Raw genomic sequence first — 13,480 nt, forward strand, 5'->3', positions numbered from 1 at the left:
CGCTGCGAGCTTGTAGATCTGCTATTTTTGAAAAAGTCGTGAAAATGTTTGCAAATCTTTGAATATAATGTATGTATTTTCAAAGCGAACGTTTGTAACTAAACTTTTGCTTCTGGGGGGTCCTAATATTTTGAGATGGGGGTCTGTGGCCAAATACATATCATTTTAGAGGTCCTTCACATGAAAAGGTTTGAGAACCACACTGACATAGTATTCTCTCAAGAACAGACTAACTGAGCTCCAGTTAAGTGAAAAGGATCTTTTCTTTGACGATGGCTGGCCAGATTGCTGACATAGAAACGTAGGGTTTTCAAAAAATCTTAAGAGGGATTCAAAAGACACTTATAGAATCGGGTCAAAATTCTAATTTTAAAGATTTTTCAAAAATAGCAGATCTACAAGCTCGCAGCGCGGCACTCGGTGCCGCGCTGTGAGCTTGTATATCTGCTATTTTTCAATAGTTAAAGCATAAAATAATGATACACAATAATGTGTACCCGTTCTAAATGGGTTAAAGTCTGTAGCGTTGTCGTGGGGTTGATCATCTTCAACCTCGTCTGTCCTCCCCTCCCTCCGTCTCGCAGGTGCAACGAAGGACGCGTGGGCAGACAGTGCGAGTGCAGCAGCAACGACGTGCCCACAGAGGACATGGACAAGGCGTGCCGGAGGGACAACGGCACCGACATCTGCAGCAACAACGGAGACTGCATCTGCGGCACGTGCGAGTGCAAGAAGAGGAACAACCACCCCGACGAGCGCTACACCGGCCAGTGGTGCGAGTGTGACAACTTCAACTGTGACCGCGCCGGGAACAAGCTGTGCGGAGGTGAGGACGACAACTTTAAAATGACGTAAACCCTGTACTTCAGGGTTCCCCAATAGGCGGCCCGCAGGCCATTTGCAGCCCGCGGGGTGCTACTGTCTGGCCCCCACCAACCCCAGTAATAATGGTAGTATATAAGAGCAGCAACAACACTAGTATATCGTCGTTGTCGGGTGGAAACCTTGTGAATGCAAAACGAACGGTTTTGGACATACAAGATTTTCACCCGACAACGACGATATCTGAACTGTTGCTGGAGTAGCCGGAACGCCACCGTCGCCCCCTGCAATGTTCCCCATGTTGTGGCCCTCGGCTTGGTACCCTTGACATAATTCGGACCTTGGGGAAAACTAATTGGGGAACCCTGCTGTACTTAGTTGACCTTATTATTTCCATGGGCCCTATACTTATTTAGCCGTATTTCCATGGCTACACTAAGTATCTTAATATCTATTTTCTTTTTTTATCCTAAATCTATTACAATGTGTCATGTGGGTATTGTAGATCTGATATGATATTAGGACCCCCTGTTGAAGAACCCTGTTTCATAATAAATATTTAAATTTATAGTGGAAGTCAATTAGCCTCGTAATCCGCCCACTTCCGGAAAACGCATTCTCATTTGTTTCTTCTGGAATCCTCCTGGATTACGGAAGTTGGTGGTTTACGAAGCTAGAAGTCAATGGGGCTCTGATGCCGTTTTCGTGTCATTTAACTAACTGTCATTTCTAGTGAAGTAGGTCTGTCAAACCACAAGAGTAGTCAATTTCCTCATCATACCAGTGATGCCAAAGGGACATTTACTAGTAAAAGAAACATGTATGCACTTTAAATATGTACATGAGTAGAAGGAGTACAACTGGCGTAGATGCAAATCACATTTAGGCCTATCTATTAGGCAAACATAGTTGATATTTACCTATTAACACTATGCAAATTAAATTAATTACAACAATTAACTTGAGGCCATCTTTCATAACCTGGGTCACGTTTGCATTGACGGAATGGAGCAGACCTGAAAACCCCTCAGTCTCAACAGCTTTTGTATGGTATATAGACTGAACGAAACTGCTTGGTATCACTAAGTTGGTGTTTAACACAAAGAAATTGCATAGATGCAGAGAGGGACTACTGTGTCTGAATCATGTGATGGCTTGAGACAACTTCGTCCCCCCCTCCATCCCTGATTAGATTTACCACAAATGTTGAGAATTGCGTGTTTTTGGAAAAGATTCTAGTTTCATTGTTTACCTCGTATCCTAGTTTCTTTGAGGCACCACATTGTTCTCTCTGCACTCCACTTGGCTGACAATGTATTTACCAGTGGTGGGAAGTAACTAAGTACATTTACTTAAGTACTTTAAGTACTTTTGCTATTTTCAGCAAGCAACCAAGTGTAAAATCAGCCATTACGACGCCATCAAGGCCTGACAAAATGCATTTTGCAGATGTAGTTGACCAAAATCTTATGATATGTTGTCGACTAAAACTAGACTAAAACTAAACCTTTTCAGACGACTAAAACAGTATTAAAAGATTTCTTTTGTGTGCAGGGCATGGAGTCTGTAACTGCAGGAAGTGTCTCTGCGACCCCATGTGGACCGGGACTGCCTGTGACTGTTCACTGGACAACAGGACCTGCATGGCAAGCAACCAGGCCATCTGCAATGGCAGAGGAAAATGCGAATGTGGAGTCTGCAAGTGTACCAACCCCAAGTTCCAGGGGCCCACCTGTGAGGCCTGCCCTACCTGTCCCACGGTGTGCCCTGAACACAAGTGAGTGAGCGAGTCGCTTTAACATGTCTCACCAATGTGCCACTAGGGATGAACATGAAGCACAGTAGCATTTGTGTTTTTTGTTTGTTTTTTGTTTTGCTTATATCATAATTAATGTTAATGTAGAAAGATGTGTTTACACTCAAAATATTGGGAAAGGGCCTGGGCAGCTGGCACAGAGGTCCAGGCACCTAGGCTCAGTGTAGCTTGAGTGTGTGTCACGGGTTTGAGTCCCGATCCCGGCGTGCTTTGCAGCATGTCAACCCCCATCTCTCTCCCCCATTTGCTGTCAGCTAGAGGATGACATTTTATTCCCGTTCCCGTGGGTCCCGTGGGTCCCGCGGGATTCCCGTGGGACAGGAGTCAAATTTGTATTAATGCCAGGATCGGGACGGGACAGGATTGAAAATCAACAGGAGTGGGCAGGAGCGGGAATCATCCCAGACCAGTTCATCAAATCGCAGGAATAAATTGCACAGGAAAGTGAGGTCTTTGAACTGCGAACATTATAAGATTATACATTATATAATAATAAACATGATATCAAATATAATATGGATCAAAATAGAAAAACATCTGCGCGATTTTATTTTTTTATATTTTTTTCGGGATCGGGGTGTGAACGGGAGTGATTTTGACCAGGAGCGGGATGGGACCAGGAGTCATTTTACAGGAGTGGGACAGGACGGGATTTTTTTCCCCACTCTAGCCCAGGATTGGGATGGGACAGGATTTTTTCTGCGGGAGTGGGACGGGACAGGAGTGAAAATTCATCAAAATGTCATCCCTACTGTCTGATCCCTATCAATATAGTTGGGGTGAATCTGATACTTCCGTGACCACGAGAGCAAAGGTCCGTCTCTCAGTGGTTTTGTCAACTATGAAGGTTAAATAACAAATTGAGCTCCCATGTCCCTCGCAAAAATGCGGGCAAAATGTTTAAAGGAAAAAATTACTCCCAAAAAATCTGCTTTAATGGCGGAGTCTTGTGGATATTTCCTCTGTGGTATATACGGGCCGGGCATTGTTTGAAAATGTACAGATACCGGCGCCAATTTACCCCCAAAAGACTGTGAAAAGTGATGGCTCATCACTAAATCATAGTTTTGTTGGCCGTTTCTAGCCCAAGGAATGTTTTTCATGCAAAACAAATGCTTGCAATGGATTCAGAATAATTAAAAACCCCTAGTTAGACCCCTCACATCCCACTTAACCCATTAAGACCTGGAACGCATTATTGCTATTAAAAAATAGCAGATATAAGCTCACAGCGTGGCACCGAGTGCCGCGCTGCGAGCTTGTAGATCTGCTATTTATCATGAACATTTTTGCAAGTCTTTGAATATTTTGACCCGATACTATAAATGTCTTCTTCTAAATCCTTCTTCTAAATCAGTGGTTCTCAAACTTTTACATGTCAAGGACCCCCAAAATTACATGTATTTGGCTGCGGACCCCCCATCTCAAAATATGTTGTTCCAGGGACCCCCCCAGAAGCAAATATTTGAGTTACAAAGGTTCGCTTTTATAAAAGATATATTCAAAGATTTGCAAAAAATTTCAAGATTTTTCAAAAATAGCAGATCTACAAGCTCGCAGTTAAAGCATAAAATAATGGTTAAAGTGGTTCCAACCAGGTCTTAACAACAATTCCCTCCGCAGGGAGTGTGTCCAGTGCCGGGCGTTCGGCACGGGCGAGAAGAAAGACGTGTGCCAGAAAGAGTGCAGCTACTTCAACCTGATCATGGTGAAGGACAGTGGCAAGCTGCCCCAGCCCAACACCGCCGGCTTCCCTCTGATGCACTGCAAGGAGAGAGACGCCAACGACTGCTGGTTCTACTTCACCTTCGCCGTCGTCAACAACACGCTGAAAGAGGTCCACGTGGTAGAAACACTGGGTAAGAGCAACAGCACGGAGAGAGAAAGAAAGAGGAGGTGTGTGTGTGTGTGTGTGTGTGGTAGAAACACTGGGTAATATAAGCAGAAGGTTGGTGAAAGGCTGGGACTGCTGGGAAGTGGAAAGAATCGCGGCACGAGGAAAATGACTTTGTTGAGTTCAGTGGTGTAACGTAACATTTACTCAATAAAAAAATAAAAAAAAATCTTTTTTTTTACTTTGTTGGAGTATTTACATTTTTTACTTTAACTCCACTACAATTCTTTGAAAACTAGTTTCTAGTTACTTTGTAGATTTTGATTATTATTACAAAAATGTTTTGTAAACTTTTGTACTTTCACTCAAGTACATTTTTAATTCTGGACTTTTACTTGTAACAGACTGTTTCTACATTGCAGTAGCCTATTGATACTTTTAACATATTGTGGGGTGGCATTGGCTCAGGGGTAGAGAAACCGTCATTAGAACACGGAGGGTTCCCGAAGGGTTCCAAGTTCGAATCAGGGCTCCCCCAGAGTTAGTGTCGAAAGAGTGAGCAAGACACTGAACCCCTAGTTGCTCCAGGTGAGCAGGTTGGTGCCTTGCATGGTTTCCTCCGCCATTGGTGTATGAATGTGTGTATGTAACAGAGTTCCCACGGTCATGAAATTCCTGGAAATATTTTGAAATTTGGAAAGGTTTTGGAATTGATCAATGGTCCTGGAAGGTCCTGGAAAAAATAGCTATGCATTGTCTTTGTTATTGATTTTGTTAATACCTCTGAAATGACAAATTAAACATTGGCCAAATTGTCAAATATTAGAGGCAGAAATTGTTGCGAGGCGTTGTGAGCATGTAGATCGGCTATTTTCACAATAAAACCGTGTTATACAAAATTCCTCTACTCTTAGTGCTCGTCAGGGTGCCGGGGTCCCCAGTTCAAATATGATTATTTCGGGGGTCACGGCCTGAAAAGGTTGAGAACCACTGGCATACACTACCTGTCTTTGGGCATTGCGCATCGGAGTAAGCGACTCGTTATTGAGCTGAATTATTGTTATATAGTCCTGGAAATCGGGTTAAATATTCTGGAAATGTTTTGGAAATTAATTGGTAAAGATGTGTGGGAACACTGATGTAATGAACAATCATTGTAAAACGCCTTGGATAAAGGCACTATACAAATGCACCATTTACCATTTGTGTTATGCCTCAAGCTAGCAGAATGCGTTACTGTCCTCCCCTTGTTTTTCAGACTGCCCCGCCGGCCCTGACATCATTCCCATCGTGGCGGGCGTGGTGGCTGGCATCGTCCTCATTGGCCTGGCTCTCCTGCTCATCTGGAAGCTGCTCATGATCATCCACGACAGAAGAGAGTTCGCCAAGTTTGAGAAGGAGAAGATGAATGCTAAGTGGGATACGGTGAGTGAAAAAGAAAATGACTATTAACAACAAGTGGGAAAGATGTAACATTTAGGGGAGATTTTTTTTGTAATTGTGTTTTGAGGGGCGGTTGGAGGCTTTTGGCAGCATTTCACATTCTCCAAATGTATTGAGTAATTGAGATGTGGAAAACAGGTGTGTTCTGCCGTGCAGACAGAGCTGCGGTAGGGAAGCTACTGAAGAACGGTGTTTTCACAGTAGCAGATGAGATGGGAGGGGAGGGGATGGGAATAGCAGACCTGTTGATAACCCCACTACTTTGTCTACAGTCGCAGCTGTGTAAATAGATTGAATGATTTACTTTAAAAGAAAAATAGACCCTCTGGAACTTTTGGAGAAAAACAGACACACACACACACACACACACACACACACACACACACACACACACACACACACACACACACACACACACACACACACACACACACACACACATTTGAAATGTTTATTTGTGACCACATAAACAGAAGTACAAGGGTGCCTTGTACAAAGGTCATAAACAATGACAGTGCAGTCAGATAATGTAAAAGAACAGTCAGTTACAACGTGCCTACACGGCAGAGCATTGTTACATACAGTACTTGTCAGACATAGCGGACATAAATCATGGGTAAAGGAAACAACGCCTCCTCCAAATTGAGCGGCGTCCTATAATGGCTGACACTGAGCAATATTTTGCTGACTGTTTGGCCCTCCTTTTGGAGAGGCCTGCCATTTGTAAGCCCCTCACAACCAACTTGTGCACATGCCCTAGGCTGCCAAAGATAAAAACTAAAAGTTTAAATCTGTAGCCTAGCTGTGAGATGGTCTGCACTAGCTGTTGATATTTCAGCACTTTTGTTAGAAAGGCTTCTTCCAAGCTGTAATCAAAAGTGCAGCCGACCTCGAAAATAAACACCTCCCTAAGGGTTTCATTTACAACAAAGACATCAGGGGTGTTAGCTGTAATGTTTGAGAACACAGAATCATCATTATACAGGTTAAACATGCTCGGCTTCACATTAGAGTGCTTATAGCATCAATATGAACATAACCTCCTTTTACTGTATAACTGAATATTTTGTATTTTGGCTCCATCTAGTGGCACATGTTGGTAATTCATGGAAACATGTACTGTGCAGTAAATAGAGTATTTATGACACAGGCTCCCTCCCTATCAAGGGAGGGGAACGGTTTAGGCACACAGACACCTAGGTTTGCTGCTATCTTTCTTGAGAAAAAAATATTTCTTAGAACACAATCACTGCCAAGTCCTTTCCTTGCAAGACAAATGGGCTTGTGATGAATCTCAGAGAGATGTCTCGTCTAGTGTTGCCATTATTTGTTCACAGTAGATCCAACCGTGGAGCCACTGTTTCTCCTCATTTTCAATTATTTCCTTCTCTGTCTCGTGCGTCTGTTTACCATTCTGCCAGTTTCTCCATCTCTCTCTTTTCATACTCATCTATCCATTATTTAAGCCTTCTCATCTGTCTGTCTGTTAGCTGTGCTTATGTTCTTTCATTTCCCAATTGTCTACCTGTAGCAAGAGAACCCCATTTACAAGAGTCCTATCAATAAGTTCCAGAACCCAAACTATGGACGTAAAGCTGGCGTTCTATAAGTTTGTATTCCTCTCCTCTCTGCTTGTATTGCCTGCATGGGCTTTCCTTATGTATGCATTTCCTGTTTCACTCTTAATCGCACTCTTCTGTGTTTTGTTGTTTAATTCCACCTGTATCTCTGCACTTTAAAATGACAAATAAATAAGTGGGCAAACTGATTTGTCCACCAGGCAGGTACATACAGTATGTAACATACTGTACATACAGTATGAGTCATAGTTGGAGCAAATGCATGAGTGTTCTGTGATAGACAGTAATTAAAGGTCACACAACCAGGGGTGTATTGGTGATTTATTTTTATTTATTTTTTGCGGCACGCTATTTTTATGACGTCACGCGTACGCACGGCACGCACTAATAATACAACTAATACAAATAATTCAAGGAATGCCTTGAATTATAGGAGCTGAAACAAAAGGTTTTGAAGGAGTAGGCTATTTTCAAAGGTGGCTAAGGCATTGTTGCGTGCAGATACAATAGGATAGCTTACTGGCAGCAGCGGCTGTGTTGCTTATCGTTTATGTGAGGAGGATGCATTTGCTCACTCACAAACCTGTTATGCAAAGTAGCCATTTGGGCAGTTGGCTGTGGCTCATGAATCGAAGTAGGCGGACGCGACTAGCAATAGAGTTAAGGTTCTATGCATGCACACGCGTGCATGCATAGAACACCCCTGCACTCAACCTGTTTAGGGTTTAGAATATTAACCACTTACTATGTACTTCAATGACCGTTCCCCCAGTAGTCTATACAATACTTGGCCCCTTCCTCTTATCCCTCTACACCAAATCTCTTCTGCGAAAGTAGTCGGTCTACAAGCTCACAGCGTGTTGCTTGCAGATCTAATATTTCAAGTGTTCACCTATATTATGACATGTCCATAAAAGGGACACAGGGGTTCATGTGGTTAATACGATGTAAAAGCCTTGCCCAGTGAGTACGTTGTCTTATGTAATCATATCAGTGTGAGGCCCCTGTTGTACGTACATTCTGGGAGTTTGGCTCATTATTATTTAGAACGGGTACACATTATTGTGTATCATTATTTTATGCTTTAACTATTGAAAAATAGCAGATATACAAGCTCACAGCACAGCACCGAGTGCCGCGCTGCGAGCTTGTAGATCTGCTATTTTTGAAAAATGTTGACCCGATTCTATAAGTGTCTTTTGAATCCTTCTAAGATTTTTTGAAAAACCTATGTTTCTATGTCAGCAATCTGGCCAGCCATTGTCAAAGAAAAGGTCCTTTTTTCACTTAACTAGAGCTCAGTTAGTCTGTTCTTGAGAGACTACTATGTCAGTGGTTCTCAAACCTTTTCATGTGAAGGACCCCCAAAATTATATTTATTTGGCCCCCATCTCAAAATATTTAGTTCCAGGGACCCCCCAGAAGCAAATTTTTAGTTAAAAACGTTCTCTTTGAAAATACATATATTCAAAGATTTGCACACATTTTCACGACTTTTTCAAAAATTGCAGATCTACAAGCTCGCAGCGCGGCACTCGGTGCCGCGCTGTGAGCTTGTATATCTGCTATTTTTCAATAGCTAAAGCAGTCAATAACCCTAGGCCTAAATGGGTTAAAATAGCATGTTGTGATGTGGCGTATTGACTCGTGTGCTCTCTGTCTGTGTCAAGGGTGTTGCATTTGTGTCAAAGTGGATAACTGGATGTTGTCTTACCTGCTCCAGTCTGCACTGAAAACGTCAACGCACTTGTATGAGAGACTCACATCACTTTCTTTTTGTGTTTTTGCTTTTTCAGGGCGAGAACCCAATCTACAAGAGTGCCGTTACGACCGTGGTCAATCCCAAATACGAAGGCAAATGATGCAGCCCTCTTGGTTTGCAAGGACATTGTCAGCAAGCATTAGAGAAAATGACACTATATGTAGATGTCTGGTGGCATGAGAGGAACGTGTGGTGGAGCCTCCGGTGTGTCCTTCATCGCTAGGATGAGTGCTAGAGCCTACACTACAGTATGTTCTTCATGAGAGGAACATGTGCTGGATCCGACTAGGGGTGGGCGACATGGTGATAATTATCGTTGAGACGATACAATGTCTCCACGATATGCCTTTTCAGAGGTATCGTATATATCGTGATACAATTGAGGGATACAATTGTATCACGATACAGATACAGAGATTCATTGCAGAATTCAATTCAAACCTGCATTTTGGTCTAAATCAGTAGTTCTCAAACTTTAAAATGTCAATGTCACGGGTCCATTTGGTTTCATTTGTATACTGTCAGAGTTACATACTTGTAGAATGTAGTTTTTGTCAAGTAACTTGAAAAATAACCATAAAACCCAACGTGAAAAAGAGTCGTGATAAAATCATGTATCGTGATACAGCTTGGGAAAATATCGTGATATTGTATTTTTCCATATCGCCCACCCCTAGATCCGACCCATCACTTTGCTTCAGTATTATAACAATTTGGCCACTGCATCTGTATTTTATTTCTTTTTTTAATAACACTTTATAATTTCTTTCTTTCTCGTTGTATTTTAAATGTACAGTACATGTGTGTATATATACGTTAAAGTTGCATATTTGCTAAAGATAATGGAATTAAGGTGCGTGTATTTTTCCTGCCACGGGACTGGTATGGGCAAATTAGTTTTCTTTTCTTTTCTTGTTCTTTTTTTTACCAACACAATGTGTAGACTATGGATGTATGATAGACAATTTCTCTTTCTTTCTCACTTTCATCATTTCTCTCTCACTATCGTGTTTTCTCACTGTCACATACATTTCTCTCGTTCTCTCCAGATAATACTCGTACTTTCTCTGTGCACTGATGTCTTGTGTATTTCCAAGAGGACCTGAGTTAAATGCATAGTTTGTCAGACAACACACATTAGGCTATACATTATATGACAACGTGTTTATGTATAGAACAGGGGTCTTCAACAGGGGATCCGGGACCCCTAGGGGGTCCTCAGAGTTACTACTTCTCTACTTCTCCTTTTTTATATTAACCACTTGAACCCTAGTGTCCATATTCTGAGAACTTTAGCCGAAAATAGCAGATCTTACAAGCTCACAACGCCTCGCGCTGCGAGGCGTTGTGAGCTTGTAGATCGGCTATTTTAGGCAAGAGGTTTGGTGTAGAGTGGGGAAAAAGGGAAGACTAAACACAGAGTTAAGGTCAAGTTTATTAAGTATTGACGGTTCAAGTGGTTAAATATCTGAAAACACAAATTGAAATGAATCCAAAATACACTGATGATTGTGCTGTCAAACAATGAAACTACATGGATCTACAGTATGAGGAGGTTGTGGAGGTCCCTGCTTCATCTCTCTCTCTCAACTAAGGGGTCCTTGGCCTGAAAACGTTGAAGAGCCTTGGTATAGAACAAATACACTACAAAGTGTTGGACAACGTTGAAGGTTCATGAAGGTCAGTAGATTGCACCGTGGATAGGTAGCATTATCAAGTTAGCTGTGGCTTACAAAATATGTTTTTAAAAAAGGTAAGAAATGTTTCAAAAAATATTTCTTCCAAACTAGGTTGCGTTCAGAAGTACGCTCTGAGCTCTCCGGTCGTTCTGAAATTCTGAGTGCTGTGCTCCCAGAGCAATCAGAGAGGGTAACCGGTAGAGTCGCCGGAATGAAGCTCGCCGGGAAACGGGGGGTGCGTTCGGAAATGCGCACCGGGTGGGGCAGCGGTGCGCTTTTTCAGTCTGAACTCTGAAGGTAGACTTTCTGAAAAGCAGCACTTGCTAACCTAATGTTGCTATTGATGTTTATAAACTAGGGTAAATTATAATAGAATTTTAGAATATTAATTCATGTTGATACTGAAGAAGGCATACTGTGTACAGTCCTACTGTACATGTTTGTTGTTTCTAGCATTAACATTTGTGATACTGTGAGATTAAGACTATCACCATAATTTACCCTAGTTTATAAACATCAATAGCAACATTAGGTTAGCAACTGCTGCTATTCAGAAAGTTCACCTTCAGAGTTCAGACTGAAAAAGTTCACCGTTGCCCCACCCGGTGTGAATTTCCGAACGCACCCCCAGTTTCCCGGCGAGTTTCATTCCGGCGACTCTACTGGTATTCTCAGAGAGCACACTGGCATGTTTGGTACTCTAGTCTAGACCGTAGGCCTATTCAACTTGCATCTACATGTAACAAAACAGGTACTGTAATAAACAGGTACTGTAATAATATGTTTTTCATACATGGAAGGGATGAAGTGAATATTCGAAGATCAAAATGGCAATGTTAGTTAATGTAATGTCTCCTCTGAACGTTTATAAACTGATATATCAAAACCAGGGCACTCTGAAATTGGAGCAGATTCTCAGAATCTATTTCCAAACGCAGCCTTTTAAAGTACCACTGTCCTTCCTGAAGTACGGGGAGACAGAGTAAATAATTGAGAAGGTCAATGTCGGAAGCAGAAAATAGTTTTTCTTTTTTTTTAGCATTCAGATACTATCACAAAGGGATTGTATACCACTTGTTTTTAAAGGTCATAGTGTGGCCGTGTTGAACAATCAAATGATTGATTTGTATTGTCTATGAAAAATGATGAAATAAGGTACAACTAAAATGCAATGATCATTTTATTCTACATTCTCAGGTCCTACTCTGTGCTCATGTCAAGTAAGCCAAATATATCGTCTTTTTTGTTGTTGTTTTTTTGTGCTTTTTGTCAGTTTATGTTGCAAATTGTGAACAAATTATGAACTCACACTTGTGTATGTCAGTAGAAAGTTATTTGTTTGTTCATTGTGTTTATTTTTAGATTGCCCAACTGAATTGAAGAGCATCACATGAATGACCTCTAGTATGCCCCTGAGAAACCACACTATGGCCGACAGTAGATAGATCTTCTACACAGTATTGTTTTCAAAGTGCCTTTTATTTCACTATTATGTTCTCCTCTCCCAAATTTATTTATTAAAGTACAGAAAATGTCAGTGAATCTTGTTGTGAACTTGAATTTAATAACCCTTAAAGTTTCCATTATATTATTAGATATTAATTGAATTTAAGCCTGGCCTAAATATCACTTTTGAGTACATTTAGTTGTCCCTCAGGCCAGTGGTTCCCAAAGGTTTGGAGCCCTCAAATTAGTCTGGGGCATCCCCAGATGATTAGCTTAAAATATGCAATATTGTTTTCTCACTCAACAGTAAACAAACCAAAATACAGTATAAGTGCATACACAGTATCACATTACAAACTGACAATTTAAGGACTTTTAAAACCTTTTTAATATAGGCTATTACGCAAGAAAGAGGCAAACACTGAAAATAGACGATCTACGTACAACCTCACAGTGGCTCGCTGTGCGAGGCGTTGTGAACTTGTAGTTCGGCTACTTTCAAAACATTTATCTGTGGACCAGGGACGTGCTGGGCCCCTGATTCAGCCCGGGAAAAAGAGTTGGAGAGGCCCTCATTGCGCGCTATAGAGAGAGATCTCTCTCCATAGCGCTGCTGCTACTCAAAGATTTGCCATTTCAGATCATGACAAGTGACAAGCCAGTGGGCCAATTACATGAGTTATATTTCGTCGTTGTCGGGTGGAAACATTGTATGTCCAAAACCGTTTGTATTATCATTTAAAAAAATATTTAAACTAGTGAAAACAGCCGATCTACAAGCTTGTAGATCGGCTGTTTTCACTACTTTTGTGCGACGGCCTTGTGTGATGAAGCAGGGCTTTGCTTTGCAAAAAAATGTACAAATTTGAAACTTGGAGATACGAGGTTTCTGCCCGACTGTGACGATTTACTTTGTTGGCCGCCCAGCCCCCAAAATGGAACGAAGGCCGACATTATATATATATATTTTTGGAGCTGTGTGCAGCTCCCTATACGTGGCTGTGTGGGTCTGTGTGTCTGTCTGTGTGTATGTAGCCTGACTTCGGCGCGTAACTAGTGCCGCACCATTTACGCCACTCGCGCAATATATACATCAAA

At 41.7% G+C, this 13,480-nt stretch overlaps 1 protein-coding gene across 1 annotated transcript in view; it reads left to right on the forward strand.

Annotated features, from left to right (window-relative positions):
- LOC308306527 (integrin beta-1-like) overlaps positions 1-10,537 on the forward strand; it is a 55,813-nt gene extending 45,276 nt beyond the window's left edge. The window contains exons 12-16 of the mRNA XM_080751547.1: positions 585-826; positions 2,377-2,599; positions 4,262-4,497; positions 5,731-5,897; positions 9,292-10,537. Coding sequence (XP_080607673.1) covers positions 585-826; positions 2,377-2,599; positions 4,262-4,497; positions 5,731-5,897; positions 9,292-9,357 — 934 coding nt within the window. The 3' untranslated portion in view covers positions 9,358-10,537. The remainder of the gene's footprint in view (positions 1-584; positions 827-2,376; positions 2,600-4,261; positions 4,498-5,730; positions 5,898-9,291) is intronic.
- The last annotated feature ends 2,943 nt before the right edge of the window (positions 10,538-13,480 follow it).

The sequence above is a fragment of the Nannobrachium achirus genome (genome assembly GCF_963921795.1).
Source record: "Nannobrachium achirus genome assembly, chromosome: 21".
In the NCBI taxonomy this organism is placed as follows: Eukaryota; Metazoa; Chordata; class Actinopteri; order Myctophiformes; family Myctophidae; genus Nannobrachium; species Nannobrachium achirus.